Source organism: Brassica oleracea, chromosome C5 (genome assembly GCF_000695525.1).
Source record: "Brassica oleracea var. oleracea cultivar TO1000 chromosome C5, BOL, whole genome shotgun sequence".
NCBI classification, from domain to species: Eukaryota; Viridiplantae; Streptophyta; class Magnoliopsida; order Brassicales; family Brassicaceae; genus Brassica; species Brassica oleracea.
Genome location: NC_027752.1, coordinates 7,136,260 through 7,158,697, shown reverse-complemented (window position 1 = coordinate 7,158,697; position 22,438 = coordinate 7,136,260). Strand labels below are relative to the sequence as shown.

At 35.5% G+C, this 22,438-nt stretch overlaps 3 protein-coding genes across 3 annotated transcripts; 1 reads left to right on the top strand and 2 right to left on the bottom strand.

Moving 5' to 3' along the window:
• The first annotated feature begins 4,646 nt into the window (after positions 1 to 4,646).
• LOC106294496 (ABC transporter G family member 35-like) lies at positions 4,647 to 10,095 on the top strand. Its single transcript, XM_013730060.1, has 9 exons — positions 4,647 to 5,478; positions 5,613 to 5,743; positions 5,869 to 6,261; positions 6,547 to 7,419; positions 7,503 to 7,656; positions 7,721 to 7,771; positions 7,847 to 7,953; positions 8,036 to 8,877; positions 9,020 to 10,095. Exons 1-9 carry the CDS (start codon positions 4,647 to 4,649, stop codon positions 9,945 to 9,947), a joined length of 4,311 nt encoding a protein of 1,436 aa, XP_013585514.1. The 3' UTR covers positions 9,948 to 10,095.
• An 8,353-nt stretch (positions 10,096 to 18,448) lies between these two features.
• Positions 18,449 to 19,012, bottom strand: LOC106294498 (uncharacterized protein At4g04775-like). The gene has a single exon (XM_013730062.1). It carries the CDS (start codon positions 19,010 to 19,012, stop codon positions 18,449 to 18,451), a length of 564 nt encoding a protein of 187 aa, XP_013585516.1.
• A 193-nt stretch (positions 19,013 to 19,205) lies between these two features.
• Positions 19,206 to 20,126, bottom strand: LOC106344392 (glutathione S-transferase T3-like). Its single transcript, XM_013783781.1, has one exon. The coding sequence runs from the start codon at positions 20,124 to 20,126 to the stop codon at positions 19,206 to 19,208; it is 921 nt and encodes a 306-aa protein (XP_013639235.1).
• Between the last annotated feature and the right edge of the window lie 2,312 nt (positions 20,127 to 22,438).

Sequence of the window (22,438 nt, the reverse complement as noted above, 5' to 3'; positions counted from 1 at the left end):
AATAATATTAAATGGAAATAATTATTTGATAGAAATTTTATTTTTCTAAATCATAGACAAAATATAATTGTAAAAGATTATATAATATTAATTTCATTTTATAATATCCTAAAAACTGTAAAAGAATATTTGATAGTTGTTTTGTTTTTCATAAAAAAATCTCAAACAAAAGAAATTTGTATCATATTTTTAAGTCATATCCAAAAGAGAATTATAAAATCTTATTTGATAATATTTGTAAGGGAGTATTTGATGATGAACATGATACTAAAAATTATTTAATTAACAAAAAAGTGTAAAATTGGTATTAATACGAATTGTAAAAACAGTAATTTCAATATTATATACTAATAACTAAAAATAATTATTTGATAGCAATTTATTTTTTCTGAAATTCTAAAGAGAAGAAAATCGTAATAGGTTATATGACAGTAATTTTTCTTTTCTAAAATCTTAAACAAAATTGTAAAGGAGTATTTAATATTTTTTTATTGTAAATAAAAAAGAGATTTATAAAATAGAATGTTTTCATTTTTTTTTAAAATCCTAGCAAAATAAATCTTTAAAGACTTATTTAATAAATCATTAAATTAGTACATAAAACATGTATAATGTTGTCATTGACTCGATTGGTGTATTTGACTTTCATTTCTTTTTACTTTTCATTCAATTTCTTATTTCAGGTTGTGTTCAGTTTAAACGTTTAGGTATAGTATTTTCTCTAATCATATGTACAAAGTTTATAACAATTCATTTATGCACCATAATTATAAAATACAAATATTAACTTAAACTTATATTTGAAAATGAGTTTTAGTTATAAAATAAATTTCGAACAACATATGCAAAAAATAATCATAAAACTATAATAAAATAATTTATGATTTTTATTAAATTAAAACATCAAACAAAATTCGTTGCAATGCAACAGACTCATGTCTTGTTTTATATAAAACATACAAGAATTTTATCTAGAATTTTCAAATTTAGATTTTATATCTTTAACTACGAAATCCACCAAAATCTCTGTAAAATGGTTCTTTAGAATATTTTAATAATAATAATAATATGTTTTAAAACTAAAATTAAAATAACATAACATTTAGGACCAGTCATGGGAATGAAACATTAGTCTTACACTTATAATTTTTCTGAAAAAAAACTACATAGATGAAGATTTCCGAAAAAAAAAAATTCAAACAAAGTTTTAGTTAAAATATTTAATAAATCGCTTCTAGCCATCTAAATCTGGACTGGTCTTAGTCACATTTATGAAATTATATTTAAATAGCAGATGATTTTTCTACATTTTGTCCTCAGGTTATTTAAATACATCCTCGTAAGTTCATATTTAACCTTTAATCTTTAGGACATTAGATGATTAGTTTTTAATTAAAATCACTAATGTTAGTATCTAAGACCATGATTATCGCACGATCTTTAATGGTTTTTAAAACTAAATGAATGATTTAATTAAATAAAAAATAAATAAAAACTGTGTTACCGATCCTTAGTTAGAATGTTTGGTGATCGATCCTTAAGCGTGGTTTTAAACCTACGTGTCAGTTTGTTGTTGTTTTTTTTTTCCTACCAAAAAAAAGCTTGTTGGTTTTTTTCCCATTTAATCTTTTCTTTTTGATTTCATTTAATCTATTTTTTTGGGGTGCTCGAACTAGAATTCGTGATAGACAAATGCATCAACAACTGAAAACTGATTTGGTTGAACATATATGGCGTAAATTTGGATGTGATGAAGACAACAAATGAGCTCGGATGTTTTTTCAAATTTTTCTCGATTATTGTACTAGTCTTTATTTTTATGTTTTTTTAACATATATGTTTTAAATATTATCTTTTAAAATGTTTTATTTAATAAATAACTTTTATCTTTAAAAAAAATTAAAAAAATTTTTTAAACCTTTAATTAAAAAACTTCCTTTAGACCACTCAGAATGAAAGTTTTTAACTACTTAAGTACATTTATATAATTAAATTATCATTAAGAAGCCCAAGTGAATTTCGTAGGATAATCATGCTCTAAGCCGATAGCAATAAAGGTTTCGGATGAAATTCCACAAAAGCAGATATAATTGTCTTTCAACATGCGAGACAAATGGTGTGGAAACTCTTCCTCGAGGAATCTTCCTCTCTAAAAACGAGTAATCAAATACGATTTAATCAAATATCATATTTTCATCCACGAATGATGTTTCTGCGTTTCCTTCACGACAATGGCTAAAACAAATGTAACTTGTTTTGAACATCGTGAAAATTCAGGTCAACACAGCATTATATTCTGCACAAAGAAATATTAAAAATTAACAGATTAAAAAATAATAATAACAGATGACGCCTCAACTATTTCACATGTCGAACCATAATACTTACATAACAGTAACACAACTATACTACAAACATTCAAAACCAGAAAACTCAAACATCCATAGTTAGAACACTATCTCAAGATTCGAATTTTTATTTCAATTCAATAGCACGGGGTCTTAGTTTCAGAGACATTTGATGGTATATGATAATTCTCATGTAAAACTATTTTTTCGACCATTTATATTTATACAAAAAAAAAGCACTGCCTACAGAGGCTATAATTATTTCTCTAAATAAAGGAACTCAAGTATGTACAGTTGAACGTTAATGGTTCTTTCTAGAGATTTTTTTGCTGACTTTTCTAAAATCTATAGTTGAACATAACGTGTCTTTCTAGTTTTTTTTTTACTGGCATTTCTAAAGTCCATAATATCAAAAGTCTCTCAGATTAAAAAAAAAGGTTTTTCGCCAAAAAAAATTGAAAAAAGTATCTCAAATTATAAAGACTTGATAGACGAAAAAAGTGGTTCACAGAGAAGAGTTTCTAGTTGTATTAGACAATTAGTTTCCAAGGAAACTGAACGTGTGCCGTTAATACGATTAATCAAATAATACTTTATTTAATCACAACTAATCCTCACTTCGGCCTCTTCCTTTATCTCCCCGAAAATAATGGGAGGCCCGTGACATGCAAGATTCGTTTATTTAAGATATGTATCGTATCAACATTTTTGGAAAAAATAACACATAATCGTTCTTCTAGAAAGGTGTACAATATAAAAAGAAAAATCGTTCGTATAAAAATAAAACATAATAGTTCGTTGGTTAAATAAACGTGCTCTAAAATATTTTAAATGTAGTTGAAAAAGATGGCAAAGAGTCTGAGCGGCGATCTGACCGAGGTACAAAACAGTTCATAGCTGCCTTTCTCGTGGTAAGCTCTGTTACGGTTCTGCAGTGTAATTAGTTCCTTCACTCTCGTCTTATCATTCCCACTATCAATCATGTTTCTGTCTTCCAATGTAAATAACTCTTTCTATAATTCATGAATCTTTAAAAGTAAAGCCACCTTTCTATAATAGTTTACGAGAGAAGGTGAGGCAAAGACAAAAACAAATAAAGCCAAAAAAAAATAGCAACCAGGCTTGACCACCAACTACATCATTTGGCACCGTAGTCATCACAGACGTATCATATCAGATATTTTAAGTGTGTGTGTGATTGATTTTAAGCAGCCTTTACCGCTCCCACATGGATTATATTCTGTTAAAAAAAAAAAAGAGGTTCCATACTTCCATTAGGCCTGAGACTTTTATCCGAGATCCGGATTCGATCCGAGATTCGATCCGGATTTGATCCGAGATTCGATCCGGATTCGATCTGAGATTCGATCCGGATCTGATCCGAGATTCGATCCTGATCCGATCCGAAAATCCGAATATCCGGAGGGACCGAATTCGGATCCGGATAGTAAAATGTTGGATCCGTCAAAGCCGGATTCGGATCCGGATATCTTGATTTCTTAGTCTGGATATCCGGATCCGTAAGTTTTATTAATAACTATTTTTAAAATAGTAATATCTATATATAAAAACTAATTTTATTTAATATATTTTTATTTTCATAATAGTATATGTAAATTTTATGTAAATTTTGTAATATTATACATAAAAATAATTAAAAACATTATATATTTTTTATTTTTAAATTATTGTTAATATTTTATATGTATTAATATTATTATTTTATTTATTTTAAGGATCCAAATCCGGATCCGGATATCCGCCGGATATTACAATTTTTAGAAGGATATCCGATACCCGGATATCCGAGAACCCTGAATCCGGATAAGGATAGTAAATTATGGATCCGCCGGATAAGGATCCGGATACCTTAAAATTGTCCGGATATCCAATCCGTCCTAGGTCTAACTTCCATTATCACATAAATTACTAAAATAATAATAACTTTAATGGCTCAATCTATTGCAGATATTTTATTTTATTTATTTTGTTTAAAATAAAGTGTTGAAAGGCAGCGTATGAAGAACCAAAGGTAGACAACATTGACTTGTCAAAGTCTTTACTCTTCTTCCTATTTCAATTTAGCAGACTTGGACAAAGTCTTTGCTGCTTTTTCCTCGAAGGATAGTAAATGACCATTGGCCGTTGCTTTATGCTATTTAATATCTGAATTTGCTGTAGGAGGAACCAGCCATCTTCTTCTTCTTTTTTCTCATCTCTTTCTCTTACACTCACGACCATAAGCCGTAGTGTGAGAAAAAAGAAGAGGAAGAAACATCAAACAATCAAGAACCAGAGATGGATTACGATCCAGCTCATGCCATGAGCAGAGGAGGTAGCATGCGGCAAAGCATAAGCCGTAGCGTAAGCAGAGCAAGCAGAAACCTCGAGGACATATTCTCACCGAGCGCAAGAAGAACCAAGTCAACCAACGAAGACGAAGAAGCTCTCAAATGGGCAGCCAACGAGAAACTCCCGACATACAGCCGTCTCCGGACAAGCCTCATGCCCGCGCTAGGGGAAGACGACATCTATGGTAACCAGATCCTCAACAAAGAAGTCGACGTCACCAAGCTCGACGGCGAGGAACGTGCGAGGTTCATCGACGTAGTCTTCAAAGTCGCGGAGCAAGACAACGAAAGGATCTTGACCAAGCTCAGGAACAGGATCGACAGAGTTGGGATCACGCTTCCGACGGTGGAAGTGAGGTACGACCATTTGACTGTGAAAGCTGACTGTTACACGGGTGATAGGTCTCTTCCTTCGCTTACTAACACGGTGAGGAACATGGGAGAGTCTCTTCTTGGCTTGGTCGGGATCCATCTTGCTAAAAAAGCGCAGCTTACGATTCTTAAAGATGTTTCTGGGATTGTTAAACCTTCGAGGATGACGCTTTTGCTGGGTCCTCCCTCCTCTGGGAAGACAACGCTTTTGTTGGCTCTTGCTGGGAAGCTAGACAAGTCTCTTGACATCTCAGGGGAAGTAACTTACAATGGTTACCGCCTTAACGAGTTTGTTCCTATCAAAACCTCTGCTTACATTAGCCAGAACGATCTTCATGTCGGTATCATGACCGTTAAGGAGACTCTTGATTTCTCTGCTCGCTGTCAAGGCGTTGGTACCCGTTATGGTATAATTCATATAATCTTTTTTTTTTTTTCCTAATTCTCTAGTCAAAAGAACAAGTTTCTTGTGTGACAAGTTATGTAGTCTAATGATTTCTTGTGTCACAAGTAGTCTAATGATATTTATGTACTATGGCAGATCTATTAAACGAGCTTGCAAGGAGAGAAAAGGACGCTGGAATTTTTCCAGAAGCTGATGTTGACTTGTTCATGAAGGCATCTGCTGCTCAAGGTGTCAAGAGTAGTCTCATCACTGACTACACTCTCAAAGTTAGCATCTTTCAACATTAAAACCCATTTCAAAATTCATATAGATTATGGTTCTTATGATCATATAGTTTGTCGCTTATGTTATGATACTTATGAAGTTTCTTATTAAACGTTTGATGAAACAGATTCTAGGGCTTGACATATGCAAGGACACTATAGTAGGGGATGACATGATGAGAGGTATCTCAGGAGGTCAGAAGAAGCGTGTGACAACAGGAGAGATGATCGTCGGACCAACTAAGACGCTGTTCATGGATGAGATATCCACAGGGCTTGACAGTTCCACAACTTTCCAAATCGTGAAATGCTTGCAACAGATCGTTCACCTCACGGAAGCTACCGTGGTCATATCTCTTCTGCAGCCTGCTCCTGAGACGTTTGATCTATTCGATGATATAATCCTGTTGTCGGAAGGACAAATTGTATACCAGGGACCTAGAGACCACATTGTTGAATTCTTTGAGAGCTTTGGCTTCAAGTGTCCTGAAAGAAAAGGAACTGCTGATTTCTTACAAGAGGTAAAATACACACATCTCTTTAAAAAAAATATATATATAAATTAGATATTTATAATTAAAATATTATAATATTTTTATATATTTTTACGAAAATATATTATTTTCTAAAAAATTCAAATTTGCTGGTTGCCGACTGCTGTTTATAAGCTTAACCCGGCCTGTAATTCAAAGTTTTTAAATCGGTTCAAGCGCATCCGCTCCGCAGCGGATCAAGCGATGTGGGACCCACGTATAATAACTCATATTCCCAGCATTAATACCAACAACACTTTACGTGTGGAACAGGTTACCTCAAAGAAAGATCAAGAGCAGTATTGGGTGGTTCATCAGACCAAACCTTACAGATACATTACAGTGCCAGAATTCGCCAGCAAATTCAAGACGTTCCATGTTGGTACCAAGCTCTCCAACGAGCTATCAGTACCGTTCGATAAATCAAAAGGCCACAAAGCAGCTCTAGTGTTCGACAAGTACTCAGTGAAGACATCAGAGCTTCTCAAAACCTGTTGGGACAAGGAGTGGATGCTCATGAAACGAAACTCCTTCTTCTACGTCTTCAAAACAGTCCAAATCATCATCATCGCCGCGATCTTGTCTACTGTCTTCCTGAGAACAGAGATGAACACAAGGAACGTGGCTGACGGGAACATGTACATGGGTGCACTCCTGTTCGGTCTGATTGTCAACATGTTCAACGGTCTTGCGGAGATGGCTATGACGATACAGAGACTTCCCGTGTTCTACAAGCAAAGAGATCTTTTGTTTCATCCACCTTGGACATACACGCTTCCTACTTTCTTGCTAGGGATCCCAATCTCAATCTTTGAGACAACTGCTTGGATGGTGGTGACGTATTACTCCATTGGATTAGCACCAGAGGCTGAACGGTTCTTCAAACAGTTCCTCATTATATTTCTGATCCAACAAATGGCTGCTGGGATATTCAGGTTCATTGCATCTATTTGTAGAACCATGACCATAGCTAACACAGGTGGTATGCTGGCTTTACTAGTCGTGTTCTTGACCGGAGGTTTCCTTCTTCCTCGCCGTGAGATCCCGGTTTGGTGGAGATGGGCTTTCTGGGCTTCTCCACTTTCTTACGGTTTCAATGCCATAAGCGTCAATGAACTGTTTGCTCCTAGATGGATGAACAAATTGGTAACTCTTCCGTTACTATTTTTTTATAATCATAACAAAGTAAACATTGCAAAAACCCTCATGTTGTTGTTGTATACATGCAGTCTTCCGACAACACGACGAGGTTAGGGACAACGATGCTTAACATGTGGGATGTGTTTGATGATGAGAACTGGTATTGGATAGGCATTGGCGGACTGTTTGGTTTTGCTGTCCTGTTCAACGGTCTTTTCACACTTGCACTTTCTTATCTAGACCGTAAGTTTTCCTTTTTACTGCCACCAGCTCATAAAAAAATACTAACATGTTATCATAACAACAGCACTTGGGAAGCCACAAGCTATACTCCCGAAAGAAGAAGATGAATCCAAGAGTAAGTACTCATCTGTTTATACAATAACATATCTATAAAAAAAATGAAAGTTAACAATTTAATATTGCAAAACAGAGGAGATTCCAATGGAGAATGTGAGCACCAAGAAAGGAATGGTTCTTCCTTTCACTCCACTAGCTTTGTCCTTTGACGATGTTAAATACTTTGTTGACATGCCTGCGGTAATCTTTTGAAAAACTTGTTTAATATTTTTTTTTGTTACTAAGTGAAAAAAAAAACTCATAAAAGACTATGATGGTGCAGGAGATGAGGGACCAAGGAGTTCAAGAAACAAGACTGCAACTACTAAAAGGAGTAACAAGCACGTTTAGGCCAGGAGTGTTAACCGCATTGATGGGTGTGAGTGGTGCAGGGAAGACAACCTTGATGGACGTTTTAGCCGGGAGAAAAACAGGAGGATACATAGAAGGAGACATAAGAGTGTCTGGTTTCCCAAAGAAACAAGAGACGTTCGCTAGAATCTCTGGTTACTGTGAACAAACAGACATTCATTCTCCACAAGTTACCGTAAGAGAATCACTTATCTTCTCTGCTTTCCTTCGCCTTGCTAAAGAAGTAAGCAAAGAGGAGAAAATGATGTTTGTGGATCAAGTGATGGAGCTTGTTGAGTTGGTGGACTTAAAAGACGCCATTGTGGGTTTACCGGGCGTCACTGGACTTTCAACTGAACAGAGAAAGAGGTTAACAATCGCTGTTGAGCTAGTGGCCAACCCTTCAATCATCTTCATGGACGAGCCTACTTCAGGGTTGGATGCTAGAGCAGCTGCCATTGTGATGAGGGCTGTGAGGAACACTGTGGACACAGGGAGAACTGTGGTCTGCACCATCCACCAACCTAGCATTGATATTTTCGAGGCGTTTGATGAGTTACTACTAATGAAGAGAGGAGGACAAGTGATCTACTCTGGTCCTTTAGGCAGAAACTCTCACAAGATTGTTGAGTACTTTGAAGCCATCCCCGGAGTGCCAAAGATTCCTGAAAAGTACAATCCAGCCACTTGGATGCTTGAAGCTAGCTCCCTTGCCGCCGAGTTGAAGCTTGGAGTTGACTTTGCTGAGCTATACAAGTCTTCTTCCTTATGCCAGTGAGTAAACATAACATAACAATATATTTATTTTTATTTTTATTTTTTTGAATACCAGGAGGTTTGGGCCGAAACCTGTAACTAACAATATTCTATATGTGCTACATCCATTCTAACTAACATATGAAAACTATTGTAACAGGCGAAACAAGCAGCTGGTACAAGAACTTAGCGTGCCACCACAAGGAGCATCTGATCTCTACTTTGCTACACAGTTTTCACAGGACACATGGGGACAATATAAATCATGTCTATGGAAGCAGTGGTGGACTTATTGGAGATCTCCTGACTACAATGTTGTCCGGTTCATCTTCACCTTAGCAACCGCTCTTATGATCGGTTCTGTCTTTTGGCAAATAGGAGGTAAGAGATCAAACGTCCAAGACCTGACCATGGTGTTAGGAGCAATCTATTCAGCGGTTATATTCGTTGGAGTGAACAATTGCTCAACGGTGCAACCAATGGTGGCAGTGGAACGTACAGTGTTTTACAGAGAAAAAGCAGCTGGGATGTACTCAGCTATACCATATGCTATCTCCCAAGTGACTTGTGAGCTACCTTATGTCTTCATCCAGACCACGTACTATTCTCTTATCGTCTACGCAATGGTTGGATTCGAGTGGAAAGCTTCCAAGTTCTTCTGGTTCCTATTCATCAACTACACTTCTTTCCTCTACTGGACTTACTACGGCATGATGACTGTCTCCCTCACACCTAACCACCAAGTTGCTTCTATCTTTGCATCAGCCTTTTATGGTATCTTTAATCTCTTCTCTGGCTTCTTCATACCAAGACCTAAGATTCCCAAGTGGTGGATCTGGTATTATTGGATCTGCCCTGTTGCTTGGACCATATACGGTTTGATTACCTCTCAGTATGGTGATGTTGATACTCCCATCGCTTTCCCTGGGGGTCCTCCTAATCTCACTGTGAAACAGTACCTTAAAGACCAGTATGGTTTTGAGTCAGACTTCATGGGACCTGTTGCAGCTGTCCTTGTTATCTTCCCTGTCTTCTTTGCCTTTGTCTTCGCCTTCTGCATTAGGACTCTCAACTTCCAGACTAGATAAACCCCTGCGCTGTGTTTATTTTTGGTGTTAAATATTTGTTGCAATAAAACTTTTTATTCCCTTCTTCTTTTATTATTTGTGATATACTGAAATTTGTGATGATATAAGTATATCAGTATATGTTAATTACCACATGAGTTGTTCTCTAGTTTAATTTATTTCTTAAAATAAAAACAAGTGGAATTATTAGTTTATGTATTATAATGAAATCGAAAATCTAAACAAAATTATTGAATCATACAGATTATTGAATTGGTTTTAGATAGGAATGAATTTGAATTTTTTTTATTTGTTAAAAAAATACAAATATTGAAATCTGAATGAACCCTCTAAATTTGTAACATTAAATTTATAAAAAAAATTATATTTAAATAGGAGATTCGCTACTTTATCCTCATATTATTTAAAGAGAAATTAGGCCACATATACCTAGGAAAACTCATATTTAAGTAAATACTCTAGACACTATTGGCATTTCTAAATCCCAACACTATCCCCGAACCATCACTAACTCTCTCTTTTTCTCATGTCTCTTTTTCTCTTCTCCAATATTTCATTTTCTATTTAATATCTTCTCTGATCTCTTACACAATTTTCTTATACAAATGAATTTTTTTTCCACAACTAGAGTTTTACCTGATAAATATTTGATTATATGCTACAAATTAATCCTTGTGAGCAAATACATGTTTAGTTAGTTCTAACCAACCAGTTTAAAAATGTCGATATATATTTCCAAAAAACTGTGATTTGATACATGATTGCAAATTTCCACATAACATATTGTATTAAATGATACATACTTTTTTAGCAGTTACAAAATATGATAACGCTTTTCAAAATATGTGGGTATGATGATTTATAAATAGCTTGAGTTAGCTATATATGTTTTGTTAAATGCTACAAAATAGATTATCAGGCTAACTTAACCATTATTTGTTTAACTTTTATATTTTTAACGGTTAATCATTATGATATCATATCATAAGCTATATCTACCATATTTTTTACAGATCACTAGTGCTACATGATAAGTATATTTTTTATAATAAACAAGTTACCCACTAACAATTTAGAGTTACCCACTAACAATTTATATAACATCTTAGGTTTGTTACAAAATAGTTTTGTTCATACGATACAAAGTTTGTTAGACTTTTCTTAATAATTAACCATGATAACTTAATCATTAGCATCTATGTTTTTAGTTAGATGTTATCAAACATGTTAGACGCATTTTAAACTAGTTGGTGAGATGCCCAAAAATAACTGGACTTAGCTTATACATAATTTGTTAGAGGCTATAAAATAGGTTACCGTTTTAACTTAATCATTATATATGTAACTTATATCCGTAATTCATCCATTGATTTTCAGTTTGAAGCATTAAATGAGAGATATAAAAACTGGAGAAGAAAAATCTCTAACCGTGATTGGAATTGATATTACAGAATTCATGTTTGGAAGTTTGGTTCTCTTTGAATCTGTGATTAATTGATATACATATGGCTTCAAATATTACTGTTTCGATGTGATGGCGATGGTGACGATGACGAACTGAGGAGGAGGACGAGGAAGAGAGGGAGGTTAGCATATGATTGGTGCATAAAATAGAGTAAGTAATGATTAAGGGAGAAGAAGAAGATTGGCTTGTTTGACAAGAAGCTTTTTCAATAACGATTGAAAAAGGAGAGAAACAGGTAAGTGGTAGAGATGAGGTCAGGAAAGAAAGAGGAACAAGATGAAAGTTTGGGCAGGGGTAAAACAATCATTTTATGTGTAAATGTCTACAGAGTCTAGGGATTTCAATGGGTTTAGGGTAGTTTATTAATTTTGGTTGTCTTTATGTATATACGGCAAATTATCTCTTATTTAAACTTGTATATGCGGGCATAAACATTTTATAATTACTTATTAATACATTTATTACTAATTAAAAGATTATATGTTTTCATTTGAATTTTTTTTACATATTATGATTTTTAAAAAATCTTATGTATACTATATTTATAATTAATAAATAAATCTTAAAAATTACTCAATATTATTTTTTCTATTATATAAAATTAATAATTTTACTTGATTAATATTTAGTTATGTGTTTTCTGATTTTTTTTAATTTTAAACTTTTTAAAAGATGTTTCTTGGATAACAACACAATATATATAAACATTATCTTTTTATTTTAAAACGTTTTTATAGATTTTAGATAATTCTTATTATTATTAATTTTAATCACTTATCTAATCAAAAGAATTTAAATTGTTTTTTTTATTTTTTACGTAATTTGTATATTTTATTCATTAAAAATATAAACGATATTAACCGCTATAACATTTAACATGAAAGCTTCATGGCAAAAAATCATTTACCAAATAATAGTATATATACATCCTCGTAAGTTCATATTTAACCTTTTGATCTTCCTGACCGTAGATGATTAATTTTTTAATTAAGATCACTAATGAGTTATCTACGTCAGCAGCAAAAAAAGTTTCAGATGAAATTCCACAAAAGCAGTCTTTCAACATGAAGAAAAATGGTATAGAAACTCGAGTTATTTACATCCTAGGTCAGTTTTTAAATTTTTATTACATTAAAAGACAGTTGTTGCTACTGAGGTAGTTTCTTTTAACCAGATAAAAACTAGAAACTGTTTAGTTTCGTTCCTTTTCATTAGAAAATTAAAAAAAATTGAAACAAAAAAATTAAAACAATTGAGACAATGGCAGCTAGTGCTCACCAGTCATGACGTCTCTTGAACCGTGCGGCCACCCACAACGCAACCATCTTCGCCGCGTCTCTTCTTTCTTTCGATTCACAAACACAACGAAGCTAAATCTTCGATATCTATATGTACATTGTTTTTTTTTTATGAAATCACATGTACACCATACCATATACACACAAATTTTAATATCCACATGTGTAAGGATTACATGTACACCATTTCACTTGTACACCGGATAAGTTGTTTAACATGTATTTTCAAGTTTCAATACTTATATGACAAATATCGTTAGCGTGTACATATAAATATCACTTTTCACATGTACGATAATTCACAAAAACTCATATGTACACCATTTCACTTGTACACTAAATAAGTTTTAACACACTTTTGCAAATTTGTACTACCAATCTAACTCGCTCAAATGCTTAGATCATGACAAGTCAAAAGAACTGTTATAACTTTTTTAGAAAACCACCGGAGGACCCAAAATCTAGAGCTTTCTACAAATATCTAAGAACAAACTCTTATATGAACAAACCATGGCGAGTAACTAGATTACATGTACAAAGATTACATGTACACCGAATAAGTTGTTTAACATACATTTTCAAGTTTCAATACTTATACAACAAATATCTAGTTACTCACCATGGTTTGTTCATATAAGAGTTTGTTCTTAGAGCATGATTATCCCATGAAACCCATTTGGGTTTCTTAATGATTATTTAATTATATAAATGTATTTAAGTGGACTTAAGAACTCTAGTTAAGAAACTCCCATTTTGAGTGGTTTAATGGGAGTTTCTTAATTAAGAGTTCTTAAAAAAAAATTAAAATTTTTAGAAGAATTGAAGAAGATCACTTAATCAATAAGAAAAAAACATAAACAAGAAAACCTTACTTGTTGGCCTCGAGTTCATCTTCCTTCAACCTCATTTTTGCAGCAGCATGGTTAGCGTTGTGGGTGGCCGCAGCGGAGATGGTTGCGTTGTGGGTGGCCGCGCGGTTCAAGAGACGCCATGACCGGTGAGCACTAGCTGCCATTGTCTCAATTGTTTTAATTTTTTTGTTTCAATTTTTTTTTAATTTGCTTACGAAAAAAACAAAACTAAACAGTTTCTAGTTTTTATCTGGTTAAAAAAAACTACCTTAGTAGCAACAATTGTCTTTTAGTGTAATAAAAACTTAAAAACTGACCTAGGATGTAAATAACTCTAGAAACCCTTCCTCGGGGAATCTTCCACAGTTCCACTTATTAAACGATAAATCAAATACGATTAATCAGATATACTATCATATTTTCATCCACAGAGATGTTTCTTCGTTTCCTTCACAATAATGATTAAGCAACTGTAACATCTGATTTATTATGATATTATAATTATAAAAAAAATTATATAGACGATTCGACAACCGACAATACTACATGCCTTATGAGTATCTACGCCTAACTGCATCACCTGAGCCATCCTACGAAAACCTATGCCTGACCGGATTTACTTGCACTACGTTAAAGATTCCTTGTAAGTCTTTCTTCCATAGTCTACATAATTGTTTAATAAATCACTTTCAACGGGAATTGAAACCTGGACCTCCTATAATGCGCAATCTGCAAGAAAATTCAGGTTAACATACATCAATATATTATGCACAAAGAAAGAAAAATTAACAGATTAAAAAAATAATAACAACAGATGGCACCTCAAATATTTCGGATATGAATGGTGACTAAAGAACGACGAGGAATAATGCATTCTCTAACATTCCTAAAAAAATCAACATTCATAAGGAGTAATTTTTCTTTCTTATTCTCTACCATTCTTTATTGCAGAGAAATAAAGAAAAAAGGTATTCATTGTTAAATATGGGATGAAACAACCATTTTTTTTTTATTCTTACAATTTTATTCATATTCGTTCATTTCCTATTCGTTCCTTTTGTTTCCATAACGGTCAGCAGTCTGACCTTTCACATATGAAACCATAATACGTACATGATAATAACACAAGTATACTACAAACTTTGAAAACCAGGAATTAAAACGCTTCGCTTCGAGCCCTTTATAAAAAAAAAATGCTTCGCTTCTCTCTCTCTCGCAAATCTACAGATCTAAACTTTCACCGGCGTTTGGCGGCACGTGTGTTTGGCGCCGGTGACCGCTCCTCTTCTTTCTCTGTTTCGTATTTGCTTCACGGTCGTTTCTCCTCCTCGACTGTCTTGTTGTTGGCTCTGGTTCGGCATAACTTTGCCGTTTAGGTTCCGCTCGCGAGGTTCTCGACTGCGATGGAGGTGTGACCAGATCTGGTCTCACGACGCGGTGGAGAGTAAGGGTTATGGCCAGTTGAGTCGGCTTTTTATGGCTGAGAGAAAGAGGATTGTATTACCTCCTTTAGATCTCTGAGTTCGTGGTGGTGTTGAAGGCTTGCTTCTCGGGTTCAGTGGTGCGGCGGTGCTGCTCGAGTCCGATGGTGGCGTGTGGCTTCCATGATTGGTGCTGCGAGTTTCAATGGTGTTGTTGGGGTTCTTCTCCTTCTCGGCGAAGTCTAAGGCTTCTCCGGTGATTTGCTCAGAGATGAGCCGCGGGTGTTGGTGTGCAGGCGGAGATGGCACCGGACCCGACCCTGACTCGTGTGGGAGTGTTGAGTGGACTGGTTAAGCGGTCGTCTATGGCCATTTAATTTCTTCTTTGTAAACCTCAAGCCTTTCCGGAAGCAACATCATCGTCATCAATTTGAGTTCTTTGATAGATTGCAGCCGCATCTCTATTGAAGCTTGGGCTCTTGGGCTTATGTTGTTTGTTTCACTGTTGACACCGGTGTTCACTTTGCAAGTTACAATTATTGTTCTTCGGTTCTCGAAGGCAGCAAGAGTCGTTCCGGCTTTGGTCTTGGTCGTGGCGGTGTCACTCTTGGTCGTAGCTACCATTCCAGTACCGGTGAAGGGTCTTTTGATTCTACATTGATAGTGTAGCGTGGCTAATTTTGTGCATGTCATTAGCGCCCTCTCTCTGTTGGTGTGTGACAAAGAGGTCAGGCCCGTTTGGTGTAAAGATTTGGTGGCGGCAATAGCGAGCTCTTTGCTTGGTTGGGAGGCGGTTTCAAGCGTTGTGTGATGTTGCGTACAAGCCATGCCTTGTTGTGGTAAGTATCTAGAACCTTCCCCGTAGCGCTTCATAGATACTGACAGTCAAAATTTCGGTGGAGTTCATTGGAAGCTAGCTACTCCAAAGACGACCTGAGAAATCCTGGCATCTGAGGCAACAAAGAGAGTTTCAGTTTTTCGGGATTCTCCTCGATGGTTGAAAACAGTAACCAATTCTAAGAAATTTGGAAAACTGGACTAGTAGAATGTGCCGGGTTTAATGAGCGGGCGAAACTAGTTTTGTAATAGTTCGATCTTAGAAATTTTGTTCAAAACCTGTTTGTAACCGGATCTAAATTCTCGATTCTCGGGTTGAATTAATATATAAGTTTAAAAAAAACTTAGAAAACCAGAAAACAAATTTTTTTTATTCTATGGACATTTAGAACACTATCTTAAATCATTAGCCTCCTCCAGGATATCTGCCACTTTTATATTTATATACAAATAAACCACTAGCTATGATAGAACTATTTATATAAGTAAAAGTACGTTACGTTGTCAAAAAAAAAAAGTACCTTACAGCATGATTATCAATGGGACTTATTTGAGAGTTCTTAGAGTTTTATATTGTTATTTGTAGATTAGGACTTTGTTAAGGATTTTTAATGAAAATGGTGATTATAGGTGGGACTTTTTGTTGGTCCTTAGGTAATTTTTTTTTTTTGAAATAATAATATCATATATAAGATAAAACATATTACCATTTTAAGTTGAATAACTATTAAGAAAAATAAATTTATTCATTTAATAGAAAATTACAAACATTTTATTACATTTCATAAAAAAAAAACTTCCAAACTTCTGAAATAAAAGGAAACAAACAACTTATTAAAATCATTAAAAATGTCCAAATTTAGCTCATATATTTTCAATCAGATCATTTTTTAATTGTTCATGGGCTTGTTTATTACGAAGGCTCGTTCGACGATCCATTGTACTGCCGAGATTCGAAGGCATGTTGACGGAATATGTATCCACTTCTTCTCTTTCTTGAAACTCAAATTTGTTAAACTGACTGAATGATGACCGTTCATCTTCGACAATCATATTATGGAGTATGATACATGCTCTCATAATATTTCATAATTTCTCTTTATCCCATAACTTAGACGGATTTCTGACAACTACAAATCTAGCTTGCAGGACTCCGAATGCATGCTCAACATCTTTTCGAACTGATTCTTGGGTTTGAGCAAATAATGAATGCTTCTGAGTTTACGGGAGTCGGATAGATTGAATAAAAGTCGTCCATTTCGGATAAATACCATCCGTGAGATAATATGCGTAATGGTATGGATTACCATTAACATAGAAGATTACTTGTGGCGCGATGCCGTTAATAACGTCATCAAAAACAAGTGATCGATTAAGAATATTAAGATCATTCATAGTACCTGGAGCTCCAAAAAACGCGTGCCATATCCAGAGGTCATAGGAAGCTACGGCCTCCAACACAATTGTTGGTTTTCCAGTTCCGCGTGAATACATTCCTTTCCAAGCGGTGGGGCAATTCTTCCACTCCCAATGCATACAGTCGATGCTTCCAATCATCCCCGGAAATCCACGTTCTTCTCCGATATGTAGTAGTCTTTCTAGATCCTCCGGTGTGGACCGTCTTAGGTATTCATCGCCAAACAAGGTGATTATTCCTGCGGCAAAATTGTGCAAACATTTTCGAGCTGTTGTTTCACCAATTCGGACATATTCGTCTACTGTATCAGCCGCACAACCGTATGCCAATTGTCGAATTGCTGCGGTACATTTTTGGAGCGGAGTTAGACTCGACCGTCCGGTTGCATCTTCTGATTGTTGAAAATACTGTATTTCTGTGGAGAGACGATGCACAATACGCTGGAACAAAGATTTGTTCATTCGAAACCCTTGCCGGAATAAACTGCGAGAGTATGTTGGATTCTCGATAAAATAATCATTCCAAAGGTGGTTGTGGCCTTCTTCCCGGTTTCTCTCTATCACAATACGTCTTCTTCCCAGTTTCTCTCTATCACAATACGTTTTTTTCTCTCTTTTGGTTCTGGAATAGGAGCATAGTTATAAAAAAAAATCTTCAAAAGGGGTATCAAGATCAATATCATCATCATCATCTTTGTGGTAATGATAATGGGATGAAGATGCCATTATAAATATATCGAGAAGGGAGAAATAGTGTAATTGTTAAGGAAATAAGGAGAGGAAAGATTTATGTATTTGTAAACACAAGAGAAGCTCATATTTATAGAAATGAATTTGAGAAAGAAACAAGACCCGTGTGAAAGTCCGTGAGGTTATGATTTAGATGTGTGATACTTTTTCTTTGGTTGGTGATGAAAGAAACAAAGACTTTTGATGGAGGATGTATTCACGGGTTATTAAGAAAAGCGTGTTGGAGATACATGTGATTGATTCGTTTTCATTGGTTGGTGATGAAAGAAACAATTATACTTTCTTGTTTGGTTGATAATAGAATACGATATCACATTAAAATTACAAAATGAGCAGGTAGAACTACAAGAGTTTATATTAAAATACGAATTCAGAAGTGCATATTACAAAACACATGAGTAAATCCTTGTTCAGTTCCACTTAAAAAACACATGAGTAACACCTACAACAAGAACCATAAAACCTACATACGAGCAGCTAGTCCAATGCCTATTAGCACTAAGACAACAACCATAACACAAGCAATTCTGAATAACCTAGATGTATTTCTCGCTAAGTCACAACCAATTCTCTCAACCCTTAACAACTTCTGCTCTAAATCAAACTGCAGATCCTTAAACTTGCGCATATGGGTGTCGTCGTCACTTAGAAACGAAAGGTAATCTACCCTATCAGAAAGCTGAGCATAATGTGTACCTAAGGCTTTGATCTCCTCTGTAACCGCGACATCCCACCACTTGTATACATGGCAGTCTCCGTCGTCGATGTTGTCACAGGTGTAGAACCTTCTCCCCGGGTCATTTCTTGTGTAAGAAGTAGCTAAAAGCGGCTCGCGGCCACAGTAGCATTCCTTGGGGAAGCCAAACTCCACTTCAGGCTGCAGAGGGTACTGATTCTGCGCGGCTTCAATCTCTGCTTGGTCTAGCATGATATTCATTTTTGTCGAGCTGTTTCCACTGTCTGTTGAGTTCCGTAAACCATAATCCTCCGAATCAGACGGCTGCGTGTAGCTATAATCCAAACCCATAACCTGTCAATAATAAAGATGGCACACATAAGTTTTGTATGTCACATAACATCAAGCATACATTATGACAGTGAACAAAGTAAATAAACTCCCATGATTTAAAACAAGGAATATTATTTCATAAACCGCAGAAGCAAGTTGTTGAAACAGCAAATTAAAAAAAAACAACAAGTTCAAACATCAAATGCTTAGTTTAAAAATACAAGGCAAGGAGTTTATTCTTCACGACTTCTTCACTCTCACTAAGTGGTTCCTTCTTAGCTAGGAGAGTATCAAGAATCGCGAGCTTGGATAGCTTCTCCTTCTGTGCCAAATCTTCCATCTTCAGATCCCACATGCTCTTATAATCTCCATAAGCCTTCCCTTTACCACTGTTCCTGCTTGCTTTTGCCGCCTTAATACCTTCGGGCCGCATCTCTTGGTCACCAACATTGTTGTTTGTAGCTTGCGAAAAGGACTCAGTTGCCTTTCTTTTTTGTGCAGCAGTGTTGAGACTCAACCATTTCTGCTCATGCCTCAAGATACACCACGCATGCTCCAGTGTAAACTTTGTGTTGTGGTCGGAGTGGAAGATCTGATGAGCCGACTTTAGAACATCGTTTTCATTCTGTCCACTACTGATTTGTCTCTCAGCAGTAGCGTATGCTGCAGCGAACTTGTTGGTCTGATCATTGATCTTTGACCACCGCTGCTTCCAATGGGTATGAGAGTTCGCATCACCACCCTCACCAACATTACGACTTGCTTCGTAGTAATCTCTTACCCGTTGCCAGAAGGTTCCTCCCTTTTGGTCGTTTCCAACTACAGTGTCCATAGAAGTATTAAGCCAGGCGCTTATTAGGACCTCGTCATCAGATGGGGTCCATGTCTTTCTCCCCCGACGGTCCACTGGTGTGTCTGAACCTACAGCAGGAGCCTCAGTTTTTTGGGAACCAAAAGAAGGGATTTGTGAGGCTCCAATGTTTACAGTAGATGGAAAGGTTTGTTGATTCTGAGAGTTAAGAAGCCCTACGTAACTACGATACTGGCTATATGGATTCGTTGAATCCATATAAGGATTCGTTGAATCCATATAAGGATTCGTTGAATCCATATCAGGTTTCCTTGAAGCCATACCAAGTAATAGGAGAGAAAGAAGAGTATGGAGATAATTAGCAAAGCTGACATAAAGTTGGGATTTAATAGCTCACATTTGATGGAGGAATAATAACTCACAACCACCTAACCATTATTTACCTAAGTCTAATCAAGAGTTATTACCAACTAAGAAGTACAAAGCTATGTGAAGCGATCTCGGTTACATTTTCATTAAATTATTAAGAGATTTCGTTACACAATCAGAGATGACAATGCAGTTTAGTTACAAATCAATATAACTACGAACACATCGTTGTAACTAGGCATTTAAGTAACAACTATTCACAATCAATCATGGCAATGCAAAAGAGTATTTGGTTTCCTTCATTTTACCATTAATACTTACAGTTCCCTGACATGACAAGTAACCATAACCTACAATTGTCAATGCAAAAGAGTATTTGCTAAGACAATAACAACTACTCTAATTGGAAATGAATCTACAGAGGTTCGTCGGCCATATTACAATAAGAACTACTCTTTCATCAACAATTTTATAATGATTCATCAAAATTCATCGGCCAATCTAAGAAAGCACAACTAACAATGGCTATAATCTCCTTCAATCATGCAATAACAACAAACAACAACAACAACCAAACAACGACATAAACCTCTAACGCATTCTTGTTTAGGGTAGAGAAAGACATACCTTTCTGATTCTAATCGGCGGAGAAGCTTTCGGTCGGACAATATATCGGTCTCGAGATCGCGAAATAATCGATCGGCTCTTCAAATCAGGGGAGGATCGCCATCTACCTTTATCGCCGTCGAGAGAGTTTCGTGAGAGAAGGAGAGAAAGAGAGAGAGTTGTGATGAGACGAAACCGTGTGTTGTCCTATACCGCACTTCTCCAATCTTTTTTCGCCACGTATGACGAAGGACGAGCCCAGGACGAGCCCACAAACTTCCTATTATGGGACTTACACAATCCTTAACAATTAACTCCCTTTTTCATTTTCTTTTTGGGCCTAAATTAATAAGGACGTCCATAAGGACGCCCGATACTGATGCTCTAAGGTAACATCATAATAACATCGTAGACTCCAAAACAAGATGCTTCTCCTTTCTCCCTATTACTACGTTGTCAAAGTAAAAAAACTGTTACCTTTTGGGAATTCTGGGACCTTCTCTTTTTCTTTGTGTTTAACCTTTTCTAGAAGACGAAACATCAAAACATCGCACTAGTCAACGTTTCTACACGATAGAGGAGCTAGGAAAATTACCAAAGGTTACAGAAGCTTTTACAAAAAAAAAAAATCAATGTAATATAATGATCTAGATCAACATATCTATATATAATCAAGGATCAATATTAAAAACGACCTTATGTATAAATTCAAAGAAAGAAGGAGCAACATAACCAAAGATATGATAGAATCAAGAGGAGGCTTGTCATCGCTATAAGTGACAGATCAAGCTTACCAGATTCCAAACATTGAAAGATATGTATATCAAGAGGGTTTTACAAAGAAACCCTAACAGATGTCTACTGGCAGTATGACCACCTCCTTCTTTCACACACAACCGATATACATACATTTATATACAAAAGGAGGTGGACAGAATGCCAAAGAAATCTGTAAGAAACTCTTTGCCAAACCCTCGTGAAAGGAAAAGAACAGAAAAATTAAGATTCAGTTTGTTTTCCGTTCTTCTATTTGTATTCACCACAAGGATGGAGAGATACACAAGAGGGTTTTGTAAATATAATGGTTCAGTGATGTGAGAGGGGGAAGGTGGAAGTATATTTATTGGAGAGAGAGAGAGAGACACAGATTGGTTAAAAAGACTACATAAAAGTAAAACCCTAGATGGGTTGTGATGAAATAAGAGAAGACGATAGGATTGGGAATTAATTAAAAAGACTACATAAAATAGGTAATCAAGGAAGACAGAGACTATAACAAAAAGAAAGCAGATGAGAAAAGAAAATATATCTGCGGCTTTCTCGGAAAAATAAACTCATTTTTGTTTGTAAAAACGACAGTGAATAGTTTTGTTTCTCGAGCTCTTTATTTCGTTTGGTTTCTCACCAAAAATAGTTAGCAACTTTTCAACGGGGTTCACCTTTGCGCCTACCATTTCCGTTTCTTTTTCAGCTTTTTTACGGATAAATAAACGTTGACGTAATGACGTTGGCAATATATGCAGTGTGACCCAAAAATATCAATTAAAATATAACAAAAGCTAACAGAAATAAAAATAATTACCACTACCCGCTGCATATTTTTCTACCAATTTTAATGAGTATTTTCTTAAAAACAATAGTGCTGGACGAATAACGAG

What these genes read in the sequence shown, in the direction of transcription:
- LOC106294498 (XM_013730062.1), bottom strand. Translation starts at nt 19,012, where the DNA reads ATGGGTTTGGATTATAGCTACACGCAGCCGTCTGATTCGGAGGATTAT.
- LOC106344392 (XM_013783781.1), bottom strand. Translation starts at nt 20,126, where the DNA reads ATGGCTTCAAGGAAACCTGATATGGATTCAACGAATCCTTATATGGAT.
- LOC106294496 (XM_013730060.1), top strand. Translation starts at nt 4,647, where the DNA reads ATGGATTACGATCCAGCTCATGCCATGAGCAGAGGAGGTAGCATGCGG. An exon ending in TCACTGACTACACTCTCAAA is followed by an intron (nt 5,744 to 5,868) that starts GTTAGCATCTTT and finishes TTGATGAAACAG; the next exon opens with ATTCTAGGGCTTGACATATG. An exon ending in AGAAGAAGATGAATCCAAGA is followed by an intron (nt 7,772 to 7,846) that starts GTAAGTACTCAT and finishes ATTGCAAAACAG; the next exon opens with AGGAGATTCCAATGGAGAAT.